General features: G+C 38.5%; 1 protein-coding gene across 4 annotated transcripts in view; it reads right to left on the reverse strand.

The window, feature by feature from the left end:
- The window catches only part of chd8 (chromodomain helicase DNA binding protein 8), a 37,295-nt gene that overhangs the window by 1,540 nt on the left and 8,079 nt on the right, over positions 1 to 27,676 (reverse strand). For 2 of the 4 annotated variants that reach the window (XM_067361946.1, XM_067361948.1), the window contains exons 11-38: positions 27,058 to 27,175; positions 26,839 to 26,922; positions 26,408 to 26,545; positions 26,117 to 26,238; positions 24,348 to 24,591; positions 22,189 to 22,365; positions 21,921 to 22,064; positions 21,722 to 21,820; positions 21,475 to 21,634; positions 21,075 to 21,285; positions 16,683 to 16,878; positions 16,406 to 16,576; positions 14,969 to 15,259; positions 14,655 to 14,875; positions 14,101 to 14,303; positions 11,874 to 12,030; positions 11,702 to 11,791; positions 10,533 to 10,636; positions 9,171 to 9,294; positions 8,972 to 9,047; positions 8,605 to 8,879; positions 8,300 to 8,532; positions 7,472 to 8,122; positions 4,840 to 5,183; positions 4,662 to 4,751; positions 2,206 to 2,307; positions 2,022 to 2,132; positions 97 to 201 (exon numbers count right to left, since the gene is read on the reverse strand). In XM_067361946.1, the coding sequence (XP_067218047.1) occupies positions 97 to 201; positions 2,022 to 2,132; positions 2,206 to 2,307; positions 4,662 to 4,751; positions 4,840 to 5,183; positions 7,472 to 8,122; positions 8,300 to 8,532; positions 8,605 to 8,879; positions 8,972 to 9,047; positions 9,171 to 9,294; positions 10,533 to 10,636; positions 11,702 to 11,791; positions 11,874 to 12,030; positions 14,101 to 14,303; positions 14,655 to 14,875; positions 14,969 to 15,259; positions 16,406 to 16,576; positions 16,683 to 16,878; positions 21,075 to 21,285; positions 21,475 to 21,634; positions 21,722 to 21,820; positions 21,921 to 22,064; positions 22,189 to 22,365; positions 24,348 to 24,591; positions 26,117 to 26,238; positions 26,408 to 26,545; positions 26,839 to 26,922; positions 27,058 to 27,175 (5,041 nt within the window). Of the gene's footprint in view, positions 1 to 96; positions 202 to 2,021; positions 2,133 to 2,205; positions 2,308 to 4,661; positions 4,752 to 4,839; positions 5,187 to 7,471; positions 8,123 to 8,299; positions 8,533 to 8,604; positions 8,880 to 8,971; positions 9,048 to 9,170; positions 9,295 to 10,532; positions 10,637 to 11,701; positions 11,792 to 11,873; positions 12,031 to 14,100; positions 14,304 to 14,654; positions 14,876 to 14,968; positions 15,260 to 16,405; positions 16,577 to 16,682; positions 16,879 to 21,074; positions 21,286 to 21,474; positions 21,635 to 21,721; positions 21,821 to 21,920; positions 22,065 to 22,188; positions 22,366 to 24,347; positions 24,592 to 26,116; positions 26,239 to 26,407; positions 26,546 to 26,838; positions 26,923 to 27,057; positions 27,176 to 27,676 lie in introns of all 4 variants that reach the window. The other 2 variants (XM_067361945.1, XM_067361947.1) reach the window with 1 other exon arrangement.

A 27,676-nucleotide genomic window follows, 5' to 3' on the forward strand; every position in this document is an offset into this window, starting at 1 on the left:
TGGAGAAGGATCACGTTAATTTCTATAAAATTGACCACTGAGTGTGATTGGCCTAAAATACCCTATACAATGAGGGTGATAATCATAGACACTAACCGAATTGCGAACAGTCTCGGACCACTCCGGTGCTACAGCGTGGTCTGGATTCTCCTCCAGGTGCTCTCTCAGGTCCTGTAGTGCAGGCCCGTATATTCCACCAAACTGAAAAGCAGGGGAGTATAAATCATTGAGACCGACTGAACCGCAACAAATCCATCAAGAACAATAATTGTCCCAGACAAACCACATTTTAGGCTGGTGTACTTAAGTGCTTCATAGATTTTTTGCACTTTTCATGAATACCCAAACTATGTACACTACAGTTCAAAAGGTTATTATCAGTGTTGAAAATAGTTGTTGCTTAAAGGAATAGTTCTGTTGAACACAAAAGAATATATTTTGAAGAATATGGGTCCGTATTGACTTTCATAGTATGGAAAAAAAAATACTATGGAAGTCAATGGGGTCCATCAACTGTTTGGTTACAGACAATTCTTCAAAATATCTTTGTGTTCAACAAAGAAACTCATATAGGTTTGGAACAACTTGAGGGTGAGTAAATGATGACAGGATTTCCATTTTTGGGTGAACCATCCCTTTAATGTTTGAATTTTTTCTTTAAATAAAATTTAAAAAAGAACAGCACTTCGTTAAGTGTCGTTAAGACATTTATGCTGTGAAGGGCTGCCCTCGTCTAAAGATTCTAGTTGACTAATAGTCGTTCATTTAAACAATTAGTTGACTACTCATGTGTTTATGTTAATAAACCATATAAATAATAATAATAATGAGCTTTTAATCGCCTATATATAATACATAGCCTAATCCGCGCTCAAGCGTACAAATAAAGCTTGCATCAGCGTACCGGCAAACAGAAGACTGTCTGAACATTTTAATAATTTATTGATTTACAGTGTTTTGTGTTTTCGGCTGCACTCCCTTCATCTCCGCAGTGGTGGAGGGGACTTTATGCACGTTTCATATGGATTATGTTATTTGTTTTAGATTTAAATTTGGTTAAAAGGTGCAGTATGTAGAATTTATGTCCGCTAGAGGTCGCTAGAGGCCTATTCAAAAAGGCATAGCTTGATGACGGCAAGTTTGAGCACAGAATCTTGGGACATGTGGTCTTTACATCACAGCCAGTGGAAACAATCGGGATAGGACTCGAGAAGAAATCATGTTCATGGATGAGATTATTAACATTACTGTAGTATGAAGCAGAGCAGGAGTGAGTGTTGTGGAGCTGAACGAGTGTTGATAAATGGCATGCAATTAATTTTAAAACGTATTGTATGATGGAGAAAATGCAGGACAGGCGACTCCTCACACGTCCCGGAGCCTTGGTTAAAAATCACGATTTTCTAACGATTTACAAATAGTCGGAAACATTTGGGATATTGTAACTACTCAAGTGAACAAAATATATAACACTGGCCTAGTGGTCTTTGGATATTTTACTGCAAAAATCTTACATATTGCACCTTTAATTTAAAAGTAGATATTTCAAGCTTTCCATAGATATATTTCTCATGTCTGTGAGGCAAGTATGTGCAGAGTTTCGGTAAATTTTTGTGATGCCTCAAATTCACTTGAGACAGACGGCAGGAAGGGCATCCTGTTTGTTTTCTTGTTATTGTGAGTTTACATAAATAGAAGCAAACCATGATTTCGCCACTTCTTGTAGAGGTTTTTTTGTTCCTGTGACTAACTGACCAATTTTGGTCAACTAAGCCTCTTCCCGTCGACTAACAGTTGAATATTAGGGGGCAGCCCTAATACTGTGACAAAAGATTTGTCACGTTTGATGAATTTAATGCATCCTTGGTGAAAGTATTAATTTCTTCCCAAGACTTTTGAATGGTAGTGCACATTAAACAGGAATTTTACAACCACATTTGATTATATGTATACATTTTCTGTGTAAATCCCCCTCAAATCTGGTCTCAATTATGGGATAACTCCCAAATGTCCTCCCTTACCTTCTTGCCCGTCCTCATGTCTATGACCTTTATTCTCTCACTGCCCGTAAGTGCTGCTCCTTTCTCAACCCTCTTCCTCCTCCTCTTCCTTTTGGTCCGGTTCACCAGTAACTGCATCAATGAGAGGAACATTATCAGATGTGTCAGTCCAAAAACAAGAGCTCAATCTGAGTTATGCACTTACCTCTAGCATGTCTCCCTCTACTTCATAATCTGGGTTTTCTTTGAGCCAGTTGGGAAGGTCCCTCCTGCGGGGAGCATGAAGAACCCCTTCGGCATCTACCAGCTAAAGGAAAAAACAAAAAACAAAAAAAACAAAAAAAACAAAAAAAAAAAACACATTATACACATTGTACATTTAAAGGTTACTTCTAGGGTTGGGTATCGTTTAACTTCCTAATTTCGATTCCAATAAGGTTAAAAAAAAAATGTTTAAAAACACCATAGCAAAACAATTAGCCTAACTAATAAACATTAGACAAGTAAACAGTAATTAAAAAAGAAAAACAAATTAGCAATCGCTAATACACTGTTTTAAGATTTTCAGGTATTCAGGTACAGAAACTGTAATCCAAAGTAAAATAACACTGCACTTTATAAATAAAATATACATTACCAATATAGTTACAAAAATTCTCTGTCTTCTGTTGTTTTAACGTTATTTTAGAGACGGCAGCAGGAATATTAGTCTGCTGTCACTTTAAGAGCTGCACTGATTCAATATACTGTTACACATGCGTTTATTTCTCAACTGTTTATGTTCACTTAAGACATAAATGACTGTTTACACAAGGATATTTTGACTTTTTTCTGTGTATGTGTCAATTTAAGTACAAAATCACTATCAATACAGGGAGTGCAGAATTATTAGGCAAGTTGATTTTCTGATCATATTTTTTTTCCAAGCACATTTTACCAATTCCAATCCACATCAATCTTAATAACTACTATTAATATTGTTTTTAATCATTTATAAGTGATATATAATTGTTCATGAAGGCTGGAAATGAAAAATGCCCTATATTCAGGTGTGCAGAATTATTAGGCAGGTTTTCTTATACAGATAAAATGAGCCAAAAAAGAGATTTAACTCAGACTGAAAAGTCAAAAATTATTAAATACTCATGAGAAGGACGCAATACTAATGTAATACTAGAATTTGCAAAGTTAAAGCATGACCATTGGACAGTGAAATGCTCATTGGGTCAGCGGGGTCATACAAAAACAGCTGGAGAAGAAAAGACACGTTAACTGCAAAATAATTAAGAATTAAGGTGAAGAATTAAGTGTGAAACCATCAGGAACCCTTTAGTCTCCAGCGCCACCATTTCCCAGTACTGAAACCTACCTGGAGTCTTCAGAAGTGTGAGGTGTCAGGATCTCAGAGACTTAGGTTAGGTGAAGAATCCTAAAAAGAGACCCGCTCTTAATAAGAATCACAAGCTGAAGTGTTATAAAGTACATGAAGACTGGGTTTTTATAGGCCTTATCGACAGACAGCTTGAGAGTGACTCCCGAAGGACCAGCACCACATCCTCTTGTACCACTGTTTGAAGAATTTATCTTCCAGAATCTGGCAGTAAGTTTTGGAAGATCATTTAGTCCATCTCTGCAAGATGGACATTTCAGGATAAGAGATGGACTAAAAGTGAACTCCCACACCTTACTGCCAGATTCTGGAAAATAAATTCTTCAAACAGTGGTACAAGAGGATGTGGTGCTGGTCCTTCAGGAGTCACTCTCAAGCTGTCTGTCGATAAGGCCTATAAAAACCCAGTCTTCATGTACTTTATAACACTTCAGCTTGTGATTCTTATTAAGAGCGGGTCTCTTTTTAGGATTCTTCACCTAACCTAAGTCTCTGAGATCCTGACACCTCACACTTCTGAAGACTCCAGGTAGGTTTCAGTACTGGGAAATGGTGGCGCTGGAGACTAAAGGGTTCCTGATGGTTTCACACTTAATTCTTCACCTTAATTCTTAATTCTTTTGCAGTTAACATGTGTCTTTTCTTCTCCAGCTGTTTTTGTATGACCCCGCTGACCCAATGAGCATTTCACTTTCCAGTGGTCATGCTTTAACTTTGCAATTTCTAGTATTACATTAGTATTGCGTATTTGAGTATTTAATAATTTTTGACTTTTCAGTCTGAGTTAAATCTTTTGGCTCATTTTATCTGTAAAAGAAAACCTGCCTAATAATTCTGCACACCTGAATATAGGGCATTTTTCATTTCCAGCCTTCATGAACAATTATATATCACTTATAAATGATTATAAACAATATTAATAGTAGTTATTAAGATTGATGTGGATTGGAATTGGTAAAATGTGCTTGGAAAAAAAATATGATCAGAAAATCAACTTGCCTAATAATTCTGCACTCCCTGTAGTATCGCTATCACTATCGATAGTGTTCACTATCGCACACTTCAGTATGAGAGGCGGCTTTCTGCATGCACGTTTTGGATGTGCAGGTCTACTTGCACTTGAATGGTTTAAAATCATATTAAAATGCACACAAAAGGAATCGATAAAATTTTAATTTTATAACAAGTATCCGATTCCAGAATTTGAATCAATTCGATACCCAACCATAGTTACTTCGTTAGACAAGTTTCATGAGGCTAAATTTCTGTACCTCATCATGGTCCCTTCGCTTTTTGCGTGCACTCCCTTCACCGTTTGGCATCAGAGCCTGTTTAGAGAACGTTAGCTTCAGCCCCTCCTCCTAAAGAAAATGAAACAAATGTTAAAGCAGAAGAAAAAGACACCATTGAGGTTCATAACGGTTCCTAAATGTCTGAACACCACCTCACCTTCAGGAGTTTTACAGTGAACTCTGATTCTTGGCCTTCAAGAACGTCTGCAGATAGGGCACTGTTGCTTTTGCGTGCCACTCTGGGGTAACCCAGGTCATCGCTGAGGTCACGCTCTTCAGACAAAGCACTGAACTGAATATCAGAGACGTAGCGGCGACCTGACGGCCAGTGCCCCATAATAACCAGCGAACAGAGGTTGTCTATTCGGTTTATCAACACACGGTCTTTGGGCCAGTCAACTCTTAGAGGGTCAGTGAGGGACTCAGGTTGGGTGCCTTCTTGAGATGGTGTGAATGACAGGATGCTGTTATCTTCATCCCCATCACACATCTTAAGAGCTGCTGCTGAGAGATCAGAGTCATTTTAGTCACAAATCTCCGACAAATCAACCCAAACTAACTCATTAAAGGATTAGTTCCCTTCTAAATTAAAATTTCCTGATAATTTACTCACCCTCATATTATGAGATGTTTATGTCTTTCTTCAGTCGAAAAGAAATTATGTTTTTTGATGAAATCATTCCAGGATTTTTCTCCATATAGTGGACTTCACTGGGGTTCAACGGGTTGAAGGTCCAAATGTCAGTTTCAGTGCAGCTTCAAAGAGCTCTACATGATCCCAGACGAGGAATAAGGGTCTTATCGCTTGTTCGCTTTGTAAACACTGAATCGTACTTCCGCCTACATCATCACGCATGTTTCCAACATGATTACATAATGCATAGCGCATAGCAGAGCATTTGTGGTTAAAATGACTGATCGTTTCGCTTGATAAGACACTTATTCCTCGTCTGGGATCTTGAATTGCAGTTTTTTACCTTCAACCCATTGAACCCCAGTGAAGTCCACTGCATGGACAAAAAATCCTGGAATTTTTTCCTAATTAACCTTAATTTCTTTTTGACTGAAGAAAAAAAGGCAAGCATCTTGGATGACGTGGAGGTGAGTAAATTATTAGGAAATTTGGTCCCACTTTATATTAAGTGGCCTTAACTGCCATGTACTTGCATCAAAAAATAAGTACAGTGTACTTATTGTGTTCATATTGAATTGCAAAACACTTTTGCAGCTATTGAGGTGGATATGGGTAAGGTTAGGGAAAGCTTTGGTGGTATGGGTAGGTTTAAGGGTAGGGGTAAGGTGTAAGGGATGGGTCAACAGTGTAATTATAAATGTATGACAGGAAATTAATTACAGATGTAATTACATGCAAATTATTAATTTAAATGTAAGTATATAGTAGTTAATGCCACTTAATATAAAGTGGGACCGGAAATTTTAATTCTGAAGTAAACTAATCCTTTAACCATTACAGCTAGGCAAAGAAAAAGTAAATATTTTACACAGTGTCGATTAGAATGATTGGGAAATTAAACGTTCTAAATTTCAAATTTTCTCCTTTTTATTAGGGCTGGGCGATATATTGAATGCTTTTGTCACGCGCATTTCGTCAGTAAAGCCGTCGCCGTCGATATTGCGTGGCTTGTCAGTGATCTACGGCTCTGTCTATTAAATGCCGCTCCGTTTGAAAGCAGGTGATGGCGATTTAGCGGTAATCAGGGAACCGGCTTTACTGACGAAATGCGCGTGACAATCTCATGCGATATATCGCCCAGCCCTACTTTTTATGTTCAGTGGCAGACAACAAGTAATACAAGTTTGAGTGTTTTATTTTTGAAAATGTAGATGTTTTTGGGTGAACTAAGTTTAAGCTTAAGTAACAAACCATCTTTGAGCTGGCAAGTTTTATTTTGATTTATTTCTATGAATCTTGAAATGGTTTCAAAAATGATTAATCAATTTGAGTCACTCAATTTAAGAAAGCTCCTGCTTGGCATTTTTCATGTATTCAAATGATTTAAATGGTATAGTTCAAAAGATTTTAAAAAAATGTTTTTAAAAGCAATCTTTTATACTTACAAAGGCATTTGTTTGATCAAAAAAAAACCAAAAAAAAAAAAAAAACAGTAAAACAATTTTGTTATGTAAATAACAGTTTTCTATTTTAATATATATGAAAATGTAATTTATTCCTGTGAAGGTGAATGCATGATTTGAATGATCTTAGAACAGTACAACAGTACATTAGAACATGCACATTCCCAAATTTCTATATATCCTAATTATTGTTGATGTATTTCATTTTTCCAGGAGCTCATTGCTTCTACCTTAAAATTAAATGCCAACATTGTTTGTAAATGAATTGCACAAATTATTACATTATTTGCTAACTGCATTCTTCTAATATTGTCATTTTTACATGCATTCTCTGTAAAGCTGCTTTGAAACGATATGTATTGTGAAAAGCGCTATACAAATAAATGTGAATTGAATTGAATACATTTGACATATGGACATTACTTTGACACAGTCACCTCTGATATAATGCATATATATAATTGCATAATTGTAATGTAGAAACAGGCTGCTTTGAAATGATATGTATTGCGAAAAGTGCTATACAAATAAATGTGAACTGAAAATCCTGAATGCTAAATATTTCTGTGGAAAATGACAATCTTTTCATTTTTTTTTTTTTTTTTGAGGAATAACCTCCTAAAAAGGACATTATTTTTTGTCATCAAAAGGCTAAAACACTAAAATAACCAAGGTTACCAAAAACCCCTCACCTTGTTCTCTCTCTGCATCACTGTCTCCGCTATCATCCGAGCTGCCCGAATGACGGGAGGAGGAAGACGAGCCCGAGTCTGAATCGGAATCTGAGTCCGAAGGCCCTTCACCTCTCTCTCCTCCTCCTTTTCTCTCACCCGGCCCATTGTTTTTGCTCTTCTTCCAGCCCCATCCAACCTGAACTCCAACTTTCCCCTCAGAATGGGAGAGGAGCATGGCTGGGGAGTCTGACGGACAGAGGGTCTCCACCCCCAACAGCCGAGACTCGTCATCTAGGCTCTCCTCTTTGATACCGGTCGAATCCTGTGACTGACTTAACGCGTGAATCTGTGAAGCTGCCTGAGCTTGCTGATTCTGGAGGTAGTCGAGACGGGCCTGACTGAATGAGTACTGTGGGTCAGCGAAGATCGAGAGTTCAGTGCGGCTGACGCCATGTCTAGCGGCAGCTAAGAGCAGCTCGTGGTCGTGCTGTGGGATGCTCCACCAGTTGGGCAGGTCGGAGCTGGGTGGCGCCAGACTGAGGCGCTCCTCTAACGACGGGTGGGGAAGAACACGCTCACGTAGCCGACACAGCAAGCTGACCCTGTAGAGTGTGCGCGAGGCTCGTTCTTCTGTGATGGGGGCCAGGGATTGGGACATATCTTGAGATTCTAATAGAGGAGAAGAGAGAACAGTAGAGAATTATGTGTAAAACACATAAACAATTGTTTTGGGAGCCTCATAATTACTTTAATGTTATGGTACAGATATATTCCGCATCCTTAATCCAAACCAATTTCCACTGAATTAAACCAACTTAAACACCAAACAGGTTTCTCATTCAATACCTTCTCCACGTGCAGGCCGAAGGTGACACACTCTCCGACACATGGACATGAAGCACTTGAAGTAACGCGTCAAGCTTTCATCCGTTTTCTTATCAAGTCGAGCAAACGAGCGAAAACGATTCCAGTCCATATGATGCTCATCCCCTTCTTGAGCCTCTACCTCTTTCTTTATCCTTTCGACACCAAAGGTTGATACCACCCTGTAAAAATCACACTCCTCCCTACGAGTCCACCTGAAACAGAGACGCTTATGAGAATGCTGGATAGCAAGGAAGCTTCAGTAACAGGTTTCTTGAGGATTGTACCTTTGTTGTCGTTCTTGTCGGGCTATCTCTTTGAGTTTAGTGGCTTGTTCACAGCGTCTTCGTCTACGGTCGCCCTTCTCTGCCGCCTCCATCTTAAGCTGCTCTCGCCTGTAACTGCGTTGGTAGGCTGTGATAAGACGCCTTAGTCTGGCTGTAAGCGATGAGCTCGTCGGCCAATAACACAAATCTGATGATCCAGAAGATGGCCCCTCGACCTGCACAGGAGCAGAGCGATCCTCCACACAAATCTCACCATCTGCATTCACCGAATCAGCCTGAGGAGCCACATTTATTATTACATTTAAATTCCTAATAACACCACAAGATAAATGTGCCAGAAATACACATACACAGGAACAAAAATTACCTCCTCATATACCTCCTTAGTGTGTCTTGTTGCAGGTTTAAATTCTGGATCTTCAGAGTACTTGTCATAGTCTCCTCTAAAGACACAAAAAGAAAATCAAAAATTACAAGAAAATCAACGATACTCATCAAGAAGCTTAAATATACCAATCAATCATATAAGCTGTAATGTGTAGAGATCAGCTCTATTTGAAACCGACCCCTCGCCGAGCTCCGGGTCTGCCGCTTGCTGCTCCGCATTAATGTCCTGCTCATTTGGACGGCCACATCGCTCAACAAAACACAAGCAGGGGTCAGCACGCATGGTGGTGTACATTTCATATCCTGAAATGGTAAGATACAGAGGTGAAAAACACATCAGGGATCTGCAAAACTACATACAGTGGCATGAAAAAGTGTGTGAACCACTTGCAGAATCTGTGAAAATGGGAATAATTTAAATAAAATAAGTGAGATCATACAAAATGCATGTTATTTTTTGTTTAGTACTGTCCTGAGTAAGGTATTTTACATAAAAGATGTTTGCATTCAGACAAAACAATAGCTGAACTTATTAAAATAACCCCATTCATAAGTATGTGAAGCATTGATTCTTAATACTGTGTGTGGTTACCTGATGATTCATGACTAATTTTGTGTTTTGTGATGGTTGTTCATGAGTCTCTTGTTTGTCCTGAGCAGTTAAACTGAGCTCTGTTCTTCAGAAAAATCCTCCAGGTCTTGCAGAAATTTCAGTTTTCAAGCATTTTTGCCTATTTTAACCCTTTCCAGCAGTGATTTTGAGATCAGTCTTTTCACACTGAGGACAACTGAGAGACTCAAACTCAACTATTAAAAAAGGTTCAAACATTCACTGATGCTCCAGAAGGAAACACGATGCATTAAGAGTCGGGGGTGAAAACTTTTGAACAGGATGAAGATGTCACAATTTTTCTTATTATATTTATATATCATTGTTTTTCATTTAGTACTGCCCTTCTGAAGCAACAGAAGATACTTGCATGTTTCCTGGCAGAAAAATTAAGTACAATTTACCTTGATATTTGAATTCAAAAGTTTTCACCCCTCGGCTCTTAATGCATCGTGTTTCCTTCTGGAGCATCAGTGAATGTTTGAACCTTTTTTAATAGTTGAGTTTGAGTCCCTCAAATGTCCTCAGTGTGAAAAGATGAATCTCAAAATCATACAGTCACTGCTGGAAAGGGTTCAAATATGCAAAAATGCTTGAACGCAAACATCTTTTATGTAAAATATCTTACTCAGGACAGTATTAAATAAAAAATATTTTATTTTATTAAAATTATTCACATTTTCACAGATTCTGCAAGTGGTTCACATACTTTTTCATGCCACTGTATTTAAGTCTTTGGCGGGTCTCAGAATGACTTGTCAGCCTTAAATCTAGATAAAATCTCCAATACACCTCACTAAAGACCAAATGATTTGTTAGTTGTTAGATGACTAAAAACATTGGTTTTAAAAAAGCAACATGGGGGAAAAACTATAAAGAAGTTCTTAAATAACTGGACTTAAATGACGAGGTAAGTAAAGCCTACACATACCATGCTTATAGACTCCAATAAGCAAACATCTGTCAGCTTCTGCGTCCCACCAGCCAGACGGAACATCTTGCTGCTCCATTTCAGGCAACCAGATATCAATGTCCCTGCAAGGAAACACACTTTCTAATTTAAAGTTGAAAAATTGCGATCAATGCATTAAAGAAAACATAATATTTAAGCTTGGTAGGCATAAAGATCAAAGAATGTAAGATTTAGTGACAGCTAAACTGTTACAGTATTGTTGGTGACATGACCAGCTGTTCAAGAAAATTTACATTTATGCATTTAGCAGATGCTTCTATCGAAAGCAATGATAATTTCTGCATTCAGATGAACATTAGTGGTGTTGTCGCGATACTGGAATTTCCAACTTCAATACGATACCTTGAAAAATATCAATACCACGGGGAAAGCTGCCATATATACTGCCTTACAGATAATTCCTTATTATCTCTGTTTGATAATTTGGGTAATTTGGATGCAATAGCTTACATACAGAACAATGCACTCACTTTATTTGAATAATTGAACTAGATTCACAAAAAAAGACAAGTAAACAGCCAGTAATAAAATAAGAACAAATGAACAAACTGCAAACGATAGCACAAATAAATACAATAGAACAAAAAGACAAATTAAATAAACATGGCTTTAAGTTGTTCAGGTGGGTCTAACCGTAGTATTCAGGTAAGAAATACTATAGAAAGGAAAGTAATCAAATGTAACATAACACTGGATTGTTTTCATTGCAAAAATTAAACAGATTAATGCTTACAATTAAAGTTACAAAAGCTATTTAGTCAAGAGCAGCGAGTGATTTTCTGTCTTTTGTTTTTTGATTAACAGCAGCAGGTTTATTAGGCTGCTGTCACTTTAAGAGCTTATGCACTGATCCAATATACTGTTACACTTGCGTTTTATTTCTCAACTATTCATATACTCGGCAAGATGGGCTTTTTTGGCATAATTTTGTATGTATTTGACCATTTAAGTGCAATAAGCCATGAAAAAGAAGTCACTTTGGGCAGCTGGTGTATTGATACTGCAGAAAATGAATATTGGAATCGTATCGTATTGATACATATCGAAATATATATGTATTTTTGACAACACTAATACAAAGTTATAATACTTTTATCCAAAGCAATGAAGTCAGATGATGACTATACCTTGCATCAGCTCCTCTTAATACAGAATCAGCATGTTCTCCAATGACCTCCTGCTTCAGGTAATACAGCATACGTACTCTCAGCAACACTCTGAAAAAGAGTAAAATTAAGACACTCAAGCTAATATTTAGTTCAGCATAATCAAAGAGTGTCCCTGATGGGTCTAACTTACTTGTTGCACTGGTGTTTGAGGTGTTTTCGGTAACTGTCATCAAGCAGTAGACTATCAGGATTGTACTTGCGGATCCACTCAACTTTCTGCACATCAAAAGAGCTCTGAGCCTTCACTCGTTTCCCCTTCCTGCCACGAGGGACAGGGATGGACAGACCTAAAGGAAAGGAAAAAGCATTATAGACATTAATAAAAAGAGTATAGACTGCTTAGCATGAAACTAATGCTGGGTTTCAAAACCTACATAAGCTGTTGAATTCTAAAGCTCTTTTGCATCATCTCCAACAAAAGACAGAGCGGAAGTCATTCATTTCCAATGGAGAGTAGTACAGTAGCTGCATGGAGTTCAGATCATCTGCATTATGCATATGCAGAATTTTCAGACCCAGTTTGAGCTTTGAAAGCTTTGAAATATTTAAATTTTTGTGGCTAGATTGTGTCTGACTGAACATGATGTATTTTAATCAAAACCATAAGCGTGAGGTGAAAATTACCAATATTTTTGCACTAAGATCATTTTTAATAGGGCTGGGTATTGAAAATTCACAATTTGATTCAATTTCTATTCACAAGCTTTTGATTGGATTCTGATTCAATTATTTTTTTATTAAATTATTATTTTGGATAATGATAAAATAAAGTTAAAGTTACTAACTTTAGAATTCATCTTTAGAAATCATATTTCTACTCCATTTATTCAAACAAATATTATGTATGTAATATGGTGCATATATTTATCAGAATGCTACTCGAGTTAATTTTTCTAGCTGACTAACGAGTTATAGCAAAGACTATAGAATAACACAAGACGTGTCACTCGTATTGTTTTGAATGGGAGAAAGTGTAACGCGCAATATGGCGGAATAAGTCCCACCTTCAAAATAAGAGCCAATCGCAGACAGGTAAAGTCATCGCGTCACTGCAGCGGTCGTTAGAAGCACTGGTTTCTATAGAAACAGTCAGACGCGCGCCTCCGAAATGAGGCACAAGAGACGCGCATTTAGGTCTGCGCATGAGCTTGATCCAGCCTAAAAAAATAGTTTTTTTGTCATGATTCGAGCATTTGGAAAAAAAAAAATTATGAGACAGTTGTTGTCAGATTTCATTGGTGATTTCAAATATGAAATTTAATCGGAAGCTTAGCAAACAGCTTTGGAGAATTTGATGTTTCCCCATTCAAAGAGATAGGAGCTGCATGGATAACCCACGATGCCTGAGATGCGTTTCAAAGATGGCCGCCAAGTGAAATGACTTGTCTTAAAGGGACTTTGGTTATAGTCACTGAATATGGTTTTTCTGAGGTAAATGTGACGTTATGTGATTTTGCTTACAAGTTTTATTAACATCTTTCCGAGGCTGAAACACTGATTGAGCGATTACACAAGACATGATATGGATTTCGGTAAGTTGTACTGCATTTTTTAACATACCGTCAGATGTTCATTCATGTTTATTTTGCACTGTAACTGGTATTAAAGCGGAGGAGATAATCGGTTCAAGTGTGTGTCGCGCTGCTGCTTCTCTTGGACTGAGCCGCGCTACAGCGATTTGTCACGACACATTGAACAACAACAAAATGGTATTCATTTTTTAAATTTCATAATTAAATGGACAACATTTGAAAACATTTGAGACTTTGTTTCATATCAAAACTAAAAAAGCACAAAGATTATTGCGATTTATTGGATGGGAGGCACAGTAAGATGTTCCGTTCATTCATCAACTGAAAAGAGACTAGACTAATTGTTTCTTGGGATTTAAGAATTGATATCAGTTTATAAAAATAAGAATAGATTGAAATCGAGAAATTTTTATTTTTTATACAGCCCTAATTTTTAAACACTATTTCTGTAAAATGAGCTGTTAGGAATAAACTGAACTAACTATTTTATAATTATTACATATTATTAGCAATGACTAGCCCTATAAAACCAACTATGCTTTTCTTTCAGACATATTAGCGGTCAATTATTTTGTGTGGATATTTTCACACATTCATTGTTCATTCATTATAGCATGGCAAATAATTGGAAGGTAATGGCTGCTTAGTGACCAATCTGAAAGTGAGAAATGCAACAATCAAAGGCAGATGTCGGGGACAGTGGAAAGGCGGCTAAAGGGAAAATGCTGACTCATGAAAATCTGAAGACCTCTACCACTATGTGAGGGTCCTTGCTGGTAATATCAAAGAGCGTTAATTAAAGATTATAATGAGAGAAAGTCATACCAGAATGATTAAGCAGAGCCTGCGGTTCTCGTCCATTCTCTGGAGGGGTGATTAGTTCCCAGATGAAGCTCTTGATGTTCTCATCTCCACGGTAATGTATCAGACAGAAAACCAGGATGACACGGCAAATGGTTTCCACATCACGTTCACTGAGACGGCGTTTACAGCGAGCATGAGACAGGATATCCCGCCAGCGGCCCCATCTGTAGAGAGAAAGTCATGTTAAAATGTATGAAATCATAATTCCATGAAGTTTCAAATCAGTTTCTTAAAAAGGTGTAGTAAGCCATTTCTGAGAAACGCTGTTGATATTTAAACACACCCCTACCCAAAAGAATCACACCCCTATCATGTTAGCCCCACCCCCAAATTAATGAACATGCTGTGCAACACAGGCACCTCCCCCTTCATGCTTGGACACGCCCCTTACTGCTGATTGGCTACAAGTGTGTTTCGATGCTCGGGCTGATCCACTTTCAACAGCGTTTCTCAAAAATCACTTACTGCCCCTTTAAGAACAACTACATATGATCATGAAGAACAAGTTCACAAACCCATAAACAAGTAGGTGTTTCTCGACTCTGAAGCAGTCTGTGCGCCCGTAACCTCCACCAGAATGCCGGTCTGAGCGTCGAGAGGCCCGAGATTGACGGGAATTATGGGGTGGGTAGTCGTCATCGCTGTCCAAGTCAGACAGATCACCACCCTCTCCACGCAGGCTGGAATACTGACGCGTTTGCTTTCTCACTCTCGGTGTGTCGATCACGAGAGTGTTCTGCGCAGAGTTCACAAAAAAAGAGAAATTAAAGGAAAAACTGGCGGAGAATAAAAGATATAGCAACCAAATTTTAAAGATACTACACTGTACCTTCCTGTTGAGAGTATCCATGTCTATGTCTGCTTTCTTGGCCCACTTCTGCCAGAACTCGGGATCGTCCAGAGCAATATCTGTGCGATTCTCAGACGCCACGAAGCTGGCCTTGGAGAAGGTGGATCCTTTGCCTTCACTCTCTATAGTGATGGTAGTTGCTCTTCTCTGAAGAATCTGATCGATGTCCTCCTCACAGAAACGGCTGCCCTCGTCATTCTCATCCATTATGGCGGCATAAGCACCTTTACGAAGCAAATCCTCTATCTCCTTCTTGGAGAACTGCTGGATCTGAGGAAAGTTTAAAGCACACCATTAAGTAACGATCCACCACAAATGAACTTTCTGCCTTCAACTTGCATGTTTTATTTAAAGTAATAACTCACCTCAGTGCTTCCCACACATAGACTTTACTTGGGCGGGCCGCCCATGTATAATAACAGCCGCCCAAGTATATTTGGAGACACATTTTTGCTTTTATTATTTTTATCCTCTTATACTTTTAGATCCACGCAAGATAATGAAACCATCCGCGATCGATAAACTAGTCGTTTCATACCTGCTCGTTATGTGTGCGTTATGTACTTCCGCTGACATTCAAACGGGCGCTGCATTTTGAAAAGTCACAAGGTGGCACTGTTGCACTGTCTAGAAGCTCGCGCAACAGCGCTTCAGACTGCTTCAAAGTTATTCTCAATCAATGAAAAGCGCATAATTATGCCAAGCGACTGCTAATGAACTCAAGTTGATGAATTATTACAATGTCTACTTTATGGCCTTTATATAAAATGTTTTATAGACGATTGTAAGAACTTGAAGGATCAGCCTGCAATAGTACAGATATTTCAAAATAAGAGTACTTGTGTATTTCGGGCTTGTTTATAATTAAAAGTCACACGCTAAGTTTTTTCTTTTGGGCATTATTGGTATTTTGGTAACACTATAAATTGTAATTAATTTATGAATTAAATGGAAATCAAATTAAATTTACAGTCTCCCCCACAGGAAGAAAAGACTAAGAACATTATTTGACACATATTATTCATTTTATAAATTTTACTAGTAAAATCTGTGTCTCATTCACTGAGAGAGACACTATATGACAGCAAGGAGAACATAGGAAAAGGAGAACCATTTAAATGTTGTAATTTAGCATAATTTATAATGCATAATATTAGTATGTAATTAAATGTAATCTGTTATTTAATTAAAATAATTTTTTAGTAAATAAAAATACTGTTAAAAATCACACATTGTTAGTAGACCATTTTGTGCCGTGGGTAATAGGAGGATTTTTCGTCCGGCTACCACCGCAAGTATATTTCAAACCTGTGGGAAGCACTTCACCTAAATATATAAGTTTTATGAACGATTTTCATTTTTGGGCAAACTACCCTCTAATACAGAAATTTAATCTGAGATTTCTGTCATTCTTACCCCATTAACGCTGCTGTCCTTGTTTCCACTCATGCTTTGCAAAACGGCTCGATCAAGCCCCAGTTTGAGACTTGCTTTGTCCAACATCTCCCTCTCATAGGAGTTTCTGGTAATGAGACGATACACCTTTACCGCTTTAGACTGACCAATGCGGTGACAACGTGCCTGAGCCTGAATGGAAGAGAAGACAAGTTATGAAGCTGAACACCAGGGACAGAAAACAAAAACAATTTAATGCATTAAAATCACTAAGAAAAAGATGGTATGAGATCCTCACTTGAAGATCATTCTGTGGGTTCCAGTCAGAGTCGAAAATGACACAGGTGTCAGCAGCAGTCAAATTAATGCCCAATCCTCCAGCCCGCGTACAAAGCAGGAAGACAAACCGGTCTGAATCAGGTTTACTGAACCGATCGATGGCTGCCTGTCGCAGGTTTCCTCTGACCCGCCCGTCAATGCGCTCATACAGGTATCTGATCAGACAGAACATCTCATTTTAGACCTATCTTACAAACCAGATGGTAGAATGTCAAACGTTTAGATATCAAACATTTATTCTAAAACATTCTGTTGCAGCTGAATAACACGAACAAAAAAAAATTAGCAGCCTACAAAACACTTAGGCCTATAAGAGGAAATTTTGCCTATGGTTTTAACAAAAATACCACAGCAAAAATAACTAGGCTAATATACATTTTAAACATTAAACGGTTAAAGACAACAAATAAATTAGCAATAGCATAAATAAATACAACTGAACAAATTTCAGGTATAGAAATTCAAATCAAATGTAAAACACCACCACAGTTTTCTTTTCAAAAATAAAATATAAATGAATTCTTAAAAAGTCACAAAAGATATTCAAACCAGTAATCGTTCATTTAAGCCATTAGTCGACTAATCGCGCATTTATATTAATAAGCCATAAATCATAATAATGAGCCTTTAATCTTATGTATACATAGTCTAATCAGTGCTTAAACACATGCATAAAGCTTGCCACAGTGCACCGGCAAACGTAACGATTATGAATGTGTCGTGAAAAACCAGCAAGGAGACTGTCTAAACATTTTAATAATTTATTGATAATGTTTTCTGTGTTTTCGGCTGCAGAGATTAAGACAACAATGCTGACTCATCTCTCATCTCCGCAGCAGTGGACGCGCCTATATGCAAGTTTCATATGGATTACATAATCTGAGAATATTTATTTTCCATTTGAATTGGCTCGTTTAAAAGTAGACATTCCAAGCTATAGATATATTTCTTGTGTCTGTGAGGAAAGCAGCCTATACGATGAGTTTCGGTTCATGCTTGTTACGAGCTCAAGTTCACCGAGACAGAGATCAGAAAACGCATCCTGATTGCTTTCATTGTTTTACAAAAGCACAACGTTTTGCTGTTATTGTGAGTTAACAGAAATAAAAGTAGACCCTTAAGTGCAGAGATCACACCGGCGCCTCCATGTCATGCAGTAAACACGCTCTCCACACAAACACTCGGATATGCGCCAAATAATTGCGCACATTTATCTATAGGCAAACATTAAAGAGAATGGACAAAAGTTGAGACTTACATGTTTCAAGTGATAAGCCATATTATTTGAGGTCGATAAATGATAGGTGAATGTTTGGATTTCCTGCAGTTAATGATCTGTGCCTCTAGGACTGCGTGACCTCGCCACTTCCTGTGGAGATTTTTTCTGCGACTAACCGATTAATAAAATCTTGGTCGACCAAGCCTCTTCAAGTTGACTAACGGTTAGTCGACTATTAGGGGGGCAGCCCTACAGGCAGCACACGTTTATTAGGCTGCCGTCACTTTAAGGCCCAATCCCAATTCTACCCCTTCCCCCTTCTCCTTTGTTTCGCGCGTTCATGTGAAGGGGTAGGGGTGTCCCAATTCTCATTTGGTTGGAGGGGAAGGGGTAGGGGGAAAGGCCAGGTAGCCCTTCAAACGAAGATTTTTCGGGACCACACTTCAGACGAAGGGGTATGATAAATTTCCAACATGGCCGACCGAGCGAGCAGAGAGACCCATAAATATAAGTATTTTCTTACGGTAAACAGTATTTTAGTAATAAATAATCACTTGTTTTATGTTGCCTTTAATCTTGTGTTCATGTATACGGTTATGTTCTCCGAAAAAAAGATTTGTAAAAATCGCTATGAAAACAGTTCGCTAATGTTTTTTAGTTTATGATAGTTCCACAACATATATTTTTATATTTTATTGAAACCCGCGTTGATTTGACAACATAAATTCAAATCCGGTGGCAGCTAACTTGTCTTTTTGCCGCATGCCTGATTAATGTATTGTTTTGTTGTGGTTACGTCCATAAATACGTGTACGTTACATAAACAAAAAGTGCATTCAGTTTGCGTGCTTATTCATCAGTATTGTATGTTCTGTATCAACCAGGGACTCCTGAGGAAACACGCAGGTTCGTCTCCTTTGTCTTATGCGAAGAACTGAAGACAAATGCAAAAAAAAATAGCTGTCACCCAAGCAACAGAGATCACTACAGCTATCGATGGCATCTTAAAAAGGCCAATTCACACCGCACCAACAAACATTTTTTTAGCTGACCCTTTTTATTAACGAGACCCATAAGCATATACAACCATGCAGCTAAACAAGACAAAACGAATTATTAAAAACGAAACTGAAGGTAAAACTGCGTTGCTCTCATAGTGGTTAACGTTACCTCTCTCTTTTGGTGAAGTGGAGCAGCTGCTCTTGCTCAATGGCACGGATTGCACTATGGACTATTGTACCTTTTGTATATTTTATTTTTTTTTAACAGTATTTTATTTTTTATAATGAACAAGCTGCGATGTCACATTTCCACTGCTTTGTTGTGTTGTGTGTGAGGCACGGGTGCGATCAAACAGCTGTCTTTGCAGGGGACTTGCCTCATCGTCATGGCAACGGTTCGTGGCCAGGTCAGATTACGTCAGAGTTTGTTGCCGTCTGTTGGAAAACTGTTCACACCGCGCAGACATTCCACGACCCGACAAACGCGATTAAACATGTTCAGTCGGGTGAAAACCGACTCCAACAGATGCCAACAGGGGTATCACACCGATCCAACAAACTCCAACAGACTAGTGTTGTCGGTGCGGTGTGAATTGGCCTTTAGAAGTGTGTGATAAACATCGGCGCATCTATGACGTAGGAGCTAGCGAAGACTTATGATGACGTGTAACGGTCTAGTAGTGGTGTCCCATTTCTTAGGGGAATATTTTCAGCCCTACCCCTTGACACTCTGTTTCAAGGGGCAAGGGGAAGGGGTAGGCGTAGGGGTGAGGGGAAGGGGTATAAAATAGAATTGGGATTGGGCCTAAGACTGAACGCATGGATCCAAAATAATGTTATTGTACACATTTCAGCACAGATACACGCGTTTACTTTCTCATCTGTTTAGGTTCACTTAAGACAAATCCCACTGTTTATGAGGATTTTGATGTAATTGTGTGCATATTGGTCCATTTAAGCACAAGGGAATGCAAAAGGGAAATCAATCCTGGCCCTGAACTACCTTTTCTGCAGTAGAAATGTGCGAAATAGGGCTAATTAACGATTAATCGTGATTAATAGCATCCAGAATAAAAGTTTGTGTTTACATATTATATGTGTGTACTCTATGTATATTTATTTTGTATTTATAAGCACATACATATTAGGGGTGTGAATTGGCACTGGTTTCACGATTCAATTCGATTACGATTATCATGTGAACGATTCGATTCAATTCAATTTCACGATGCATTCTTTGCAACCCTGGTTTTCAATCCTGCACATGGCTACATTTTCGTCAGTAAATAGTCTACAAGCTGTCAGATAAATGAACTCCCTTTTTATTTTATCTGCTTCAAATAAAACGTAAGTCTGAACAGAGTAAATACGCTAGTAAATGAATACTAGTAGTAAGTGTGCACAGATCTCGGATTTAAAATTTGTAGGTGCATTTTTTAATCTTCGCGTCTGTGTTTCGCTTCCTTCCGCCATTTTAAACTCGCATGACTGACACGCGTATATGCGAATGACGTCATAGGCTATAATCGATTACGGTCTATTACTGCAAAGGTCTATTACTATTAATGCAACGATTAATTTCAAGACCCCTAATACATATACATGTATATATTTAAGAAAATAATAAAACAAAAATATTAAAATCAATAAATATTTATATAATTTAAATTATATATAAATATAAATATATACATGTAAATATATATCTTAAAATATATACATGCATGTGTTTATAAATACAAAATAAACATTCACAGTACACACATATTATGTAAACGCGAACTTTTATTTTGGATGCGATTAAATCGGAATTGTTAAAAAGCCCTAGTGTGGAACAGTTCGAGAACGGACACAGGCTGAGAACACGCTCTGGAACAGTGGCTCTCTGTGGCCGCGCTTCAGATGTGTGCGACTGTGGGCGGCACGCAAGTTCTCCTTCACATCTTCTTGCACTTAAATAGTTGAAAATCACATTAAAATGCGAATATAGGAATCGCAAAGCGGAATCAAAATGAACATGTCTTATGGAATCCATGGTTCTTGGAAATTTGGAACCGGTTCTAAAATGGAACTGCTTCTCGATACCCAACTCTGTTCTCAAATCACACATTTTACATTTCTAAAGCAGTACCTCTTGTGTATGAGGTAGTCCTCAAGGATGTCGAGGCACCGCACCATCTGGGAGAAGATGAGTACTTTGTGTCCGCCAGCCTTGAGGCGAGGAAGCAGCTTATCCAGCAAGACCAGTTTCCCTGCAGAGCGCACCAGAGCTTGGAGATGAAAGTCTGGAGCCAGAGGATCGTACACCTCCCGCAGCTCAGACACTATCTTCTCCTCAGCACCTGCACAGAGGGGAGACAAAAAGCGGAAAGTGAACAAGCGATAATAAATAAACTGATCGAGTCAGTATGGTTAACCAATATGCAGGAGTTTTTATTCATGTGCTACATGACCAAAGTTGTCACATAGGTGAAGTAAAACGCATTGCCCTCAACAAACAGGAGGGACTACAAGTGAAGAGTACTCTGTACCTGTAATGAGGTAAGGGTGGTTGCAGCACTTTCGAAGTTCCATCATTGTATTGAGGAGATTGGGTACATTGCTGTTGTGTGTGGCTCCCATGCTAAGGAAGCTAAAGTTGCGCTCTAAAATAGCACGGTAATACTTCTTCTGTACATCAGTCAACTCCACCTGGAGACCAAAAAAAAATTTATGCATTCAGAACTTACAAAAACAGACAATGAATCACCTAGAAACAGTCCTGTTGCTCAATCATACCTCAATAATGGTTTCTTGTTTTGGGGCGAGGTTCTTTTCTACATCTTCCTTCAGTCTACGCAGCATCATGGGCTTCAGAATTGACTGTAGTTTCTGGACCTGATAATCACAGACAGTGACAGAATGGTGAGAACTGCTGATGCTCTTCAGAGGAAATGTTACCTGCCAAAAAAAATAATAAATCGCTGCATTTCTCTACCTGCTCCTCTGTTTTAAGATCTCCAAACTCCCGCAAAAACTCTATCTCCGAGGGGAACTGGGCTGGTTCCAGAAAGTGCAGCAGACTGAACAGCTCCTCTACTGTGTTTTGAAGTGGAGTGCCTGTCAACAACACTTTATGCTCCTGAAAAGGGAAAAAAGAGAGCTGTCAATTAATTAACCACAATTAATCTCTTTTTTTTGTAACTAACACATTAATACATTCAGTTTCTAAGGAAAGCAAAAAATAAAAGGCGTTAATCTCTTACAAGGTCGAGCATCTTGAGGCTGTCGAGGAGTTTGCAGTTTCTGTTCTTCAAACGGTGAGCTTCATCAATTACTACACAGCGCCAAGAAATCTCTCTCAGCTCTGGGCAGTCTGATAAGATCATCTCAAAGGTTGTGATCAGAGCTTCAAACTTATAGGCCCCTGGTATCAAGTGTCCCTAAAGTTTACAAAAAAAGTGCACAAAGGAGAGAGGAAGTTAGAATCGAGCTAACAAAATATCAATAGGGGTGTAACGGTACATGCATTTATCCGAACTGTACGGTACGGACGTCACAGTTCGGTTCGGACGAATACAGTCAGTCATGGGCGATAATCCACACTCCAATCCAGATATTATAATGGTATTACAACACTGTTCACTAACCGAAACAGGAAAAAGAGCAGAAGAACAGCACATACGCGAATGACTTGAGCATAGGGTTGAAACGATTCAGAGTTACTCGATTAGCTCGATTACAAAAATTCCTCGTGGCAAAAACTCTGCCTCAAAGGCTCGTTAAATTCCTATGACGCGAACTATACGCACAGGGATCTGATTTACACGGACCGTTGTTCAGTGTTCAGGAAGCACACCATAGCATGTGATACATTTTGAATTTAGTTGGCGCGATGGCGGAGAGTAAAGATGTCCATAAACGGCAGAGAATGTTTGATGTTCGCTGATTTTAATCCCATACTGTATTTGTAGCAATGTTGTGATGCGGTTAGACTAGATATGATGTTTAGCTTTGATGTTTTTAAGTAGTAAACGTATTCACGTTCAATGGCAAGAGAGTATAGCCTAAAAAAAAGAATCCCTTCACACACACACACACGCACCCAAGACCAATCGCGGCAATGCATCACATATGCTTAAACTTATGTAGCTACGCAACAATAATTTCAGCATGCATTCACTGTATATACCGCGACGTGATGTTGTGATGCGAGTTTTCGAACGGATGCTTCACCTAAAATGCACCGCAATGCAAGTGATGCAAGCCAAATGCAGCGTTCTATTGAAAATGAATGTATGCATTTCTGCCGTACCAAACTGCAATGAAGCAACTCTGACTGGGGCGTCACTCTTCCTCACGCACGGCACGCGTGCACACACAGTTGGAGTTGGAATCAATTCCTCTGTTTTTTTTTTTTTAGAAATAAAAGCCAAATGCTTGATCATTTTACAGCCACATCATTTTCGCTATGCATTATTTGTTTTGGTTGTTTAAAAACACACACAAAAAAATTATCAGATTAATCGACCGATTAAGTGCTAGATTAATCGATTACAAAAAGAATCGATAGCTGCAGCCCTACTTGAGCACTTGAAAACAAAGTCCAATAGATAGTGTGCACATGCTGAATGCAAGGACAATACTTTGAAAGACTCGTGCACTCAACTGTGTGCGAAACGGAGCGGAACCCTGAACTCAAGTGTGACCATGTTTCCTATTGTACTGAAATCTTACCGAACCGTGACCCCAAAACCGAGGTACGTACCGAACCATGACTTCTGTGTGCCGTTACACCCCTAATAAAACAACCTAACTTTCAACATCCAAAAAATCCAGCTTCCTGCTCAACAGTTTTAGTACAATTTATATATTACTATTGTATTTATTAAAGGGATAGTTCACCCAAAAATGAAAATTTGATGTCTGCTTACCCCCAGGGCATCCAAGATGTAGGGGACTTTTTTTCTTCAGTCGAACGCAAATTATGATTTTTAACTGCAACCGCTGCCGTCTGTCAGTCAAATAATAGCAGTGATTGGGAACTTGAACAATAAGAGTCGAAAAAACTTCCATAGACAAATCCAAATTAAACCCTGCGGCTCGTGATGACACATTGATGTCCTAAGACACGAAATCATAATTTGCGTTCGACTGAAGAAAAAAAAAAGTCACCTACATCTTGGATGCACTGGGGGTAAGGAGATAAACATCAAATTTTCATTTTTGGGTGAACTATCCCTTTAATGCTTTGAATTAGCTTTCATATTATTAGGATTGAGTGATTTCATCGTTTAGTTTTTGTTATTTTATTTCAATTCGAGCAATTTAAGTACTTAAACTAATTTTAGTCAATATTAACAACACTCCTTCTCAGTAATGATCAAACTGATGAGAAAGAAACACAGAATGCATCTATACCAACCTTGTCATCTTTGCAATACATTTCATACTGCTGGATCATCTGTCTACTGGCCAGACTGCCGTGATAAACTATAGCATTCATATCAGTCCAAGTGGAAAACTCTCTTTCCCAGTTTGTGATAGTGGACAGAGGGGCAATGATGAGGAACGGCCCCTGGACCCCCGTAGCAAACACCTCTGACAGCAGGGCTATGGACTGAATGGTCTTCCCCAGACCCATCTCATCTGCCAGGATGCAGTTTTGCCTGTGTGGGAAGTAATGAAAACAGAACAGAGGGTGTAAGAATTGAACAAAGAAGAGGAACAATATTATCTTCAGAAAAAAATTAAATAATAAAAACAGTTGTAGCCTACCGTTTTGCCAATCCATTCTATCTCAGCACTGAAATAACTATTATTGACCTTGAAATTGTTTGATGAATACAATTTTGGTGACAAGAGATTGTACCATGCACAAAATCAATTAAGAGACCTCATAATCAATTGTAATGCATTTCTCAGCACCATCTTCACCTACGCCTGCAGTCCTGTCAGAATCAGATGGTAATAAAAAAAAGAAATGTGCAATTTGAGCAAGGCCATAATTCAAATAAGGATCCCAGGGTGAGTGTTCTGATATGGATGCCAAAGATCATCATCATGGGGAGGCTGTTGATGTGTCCAAATTGTATGCTGTCAAATTATGGTTCTGTATCTCCGAACTACTGTCTGCTCACTGCTGTAGCACTGGATCAGTAGCAGGTGGTTTTTATAATTGAGGGGGAGGGAACCATCTCATTCTCTAAAGCATTTTTATGCACCCTGCCCTGACCAGAGAATGAATCATCAATATTTTTGGTTCAATTTCTTGGAAGAGAACCTTGCAATACGTGTTTGTCCACTACGAGTACATAAGCCTAAAGATTCCTCAGAGCAAAACTAAAAATTGAAGTGATCTTTAAACATTCACCAGTGTGGAAGATTCTTTAAAATGCTTTAACATTTTAAAGGGGACCTACTATCCCCTTTTTACAAGATATAATAAACCTCTGGTGTCCCCAGAATGTGTCTGAAGTTTTAGCTCAAAATACCCCACAGATCATCTATTATGGCTTGTCAAATTTGTCCCTATTTAGGTGTGAGCAAAAACACACCATTTTTAAATGCAAATGAGCTGCTGCTCCCGGCCCCCTTTCCAGAAGAGGGCGGAGCTTTAACAGCTCAACAACAACAAAGCAGGAGAATCTCACGCAGCCAAAATGAGGATTGTCAGTAACGGTGTTCAGCCTTACATTGTTCAAACCAGAGTCGACACTGATGGAGAGACTCAGGAAGAAGTTACAACTTTTAGGATGTTTCTGAATGGTTAGTGGATAAATTTATGTAGTTGCTGTGGCTCAGTCTGACACTTATGTTCGTTGGTGCATCCAACGAACATAAGTTTTTTTGGAGCAGACATTGTATACCTCCAGCTGCTACTGCGAGGAAACAGAAATGGCGGACTGCTGCGGCTCACTCAGGACAGTATCTATGCTGATAGAGCAGATCATTTCCAGTCATGAGAAATCTCATTTGGAAAGACTGTTTATGATTTATGGGGATTATAAAAATAAAAATAAAAAAGGAGTGGGTGGATTTTTACCAATATAAGCTGGTTGTTTACAAACACATCTGTGTTCAAACACCTTACAAATGTGAATTTTGCATGATTGGTCCCCTTTAAAAGATCTGAATGTTTTATTGATAAGCTTCAAATTTCATCACATCTTAGTGTATCAGCAGGGTATTTACCTGTTGTACCAGTTAAAGAGCAGCCAGTTAACTCCCTCCAGCTGGTACTCTCGGAGCTGGTTTCCATTCTTATACTCTCTGGACTCATCAAGCTTCTTCCAGGCACTTGCAGCAGGTCGAGGCTGATGGAAGAGGAAGTCTGGTTAATAATTCACCACTGTCTCGTCTGTTTCTTAATGAAAACTAAGAACACCGACAGGGTGAAAATGCTCTGGTGACCAGGCACCGAGAGGAGAGAGGAAGAGGCACATAAAATGGTATGCAATGACTGAGAGCGTGACAGTTTCTCACAGTTCTCTTGAGTCTGGGCTGGCGACTTTCAATCTTCCTGAATTCTTCCACTTTGCCTTCATCAACATCCTCCTTCAGCTCCCAAGTAGCATCTTCATAGGGCAGGGAGCACCACTTCACCAGGTAGTACACAACCGGCTGGGAAAAAGAGAAAACAGTGTTTTTGGCAGTTGTATGTGTGCAGATTGAATTAAATGATGAGGTACCAAAAAAAAAAAAAAAATAAATAAATAAAATAATACAGTAAACAAACAAAATATCTTTTTAAATCACACTGTCCTTGCTAGCTACACACAGTAGACCAGTGTAGTCTGATTCAAGAACAAATGACTCTTCTAAATGAATCAAACAGACTCACACACATGCACATTATCGGTTTGAATAAGCAAGTTTCTCATTTGACATTTGAAAATTGGTTGATAAATCCTCACCTCCCCATTGTCTTTATCAACACTATGTGACTCATCCAAAATTCGATCAACCTCCACATAGTCTGGATTGAAAGGTTCCTCGTCCTAAAAAACAGGAAAGAGTTCCAGATATACTTATAAATCATCCTCAAAATTAGCAAGATTTTCCAAAGCCATATGATTTAAACTACCATCCTATCAAAGGAATATTTGCCCAATTTCAACTTTATAGGGCCTCACCTCTTGGAATATGTTCCTCATTTGTGCCTGTTTTGTCTTGAATCTTTTCAGCTTCTGATGGATCCTCTTGTCCCTCTCCAGCTGCTCAAGACTGGCCCATTCACAGTGCATGTACGAGCTACAAACACATTGCAATATTTTAAGGAGATAAAAATTATATTTCCACTAGGGCTGTCAAAATAACTAAAAAAATACGCAACGCATCAACGTCCGCTAATGTCCGATTCTCAACCTAATGACTCATTTGAACAGATTCATTTTAATGAATCATGACAACAACTGATCTGTCCACACGGTCTATAATGAATCATTTACTCGAACAACTCTGAAATGAGAACATAAGTGTGCTTACCCCATTTAGCAAGAGTGGTTAGTAAAATTAGCCTTAATAATCCACAATATTTTCAGGTTATTTAAATAACAAATGTGTAGTAAATTAGGCCTACCTATAAAATCAGTTAGTTTAGACTGGAGTGAGGTGAAACCAGAACAAAGCAAGTTGTTGTTAGCTGGTGTAATCAATTGTATATGGTAGAAAATTATATTATTAGTTAATATAACTTCTAAAAGCTACTTTTTAATACTTTTGAGGTTTAGCAAAAAAAGCATCTTCAATTAC

The sequence above is a fragment of the Chanodichthys erythropterus genome, chromosome 16 (assembly GCF_024489055.1).
Source record: "Chanodichthys erythropterus isolate Z2021 chromosome 16, ASM2448905v1, whole genome shotgun sequence".
NCBI lineage: Eukaryota > Metazoa > Chordata > Actinopteri > Cypriniformes > Xenocyprididae > Chanodichthys > Chanodichthys erythropterus.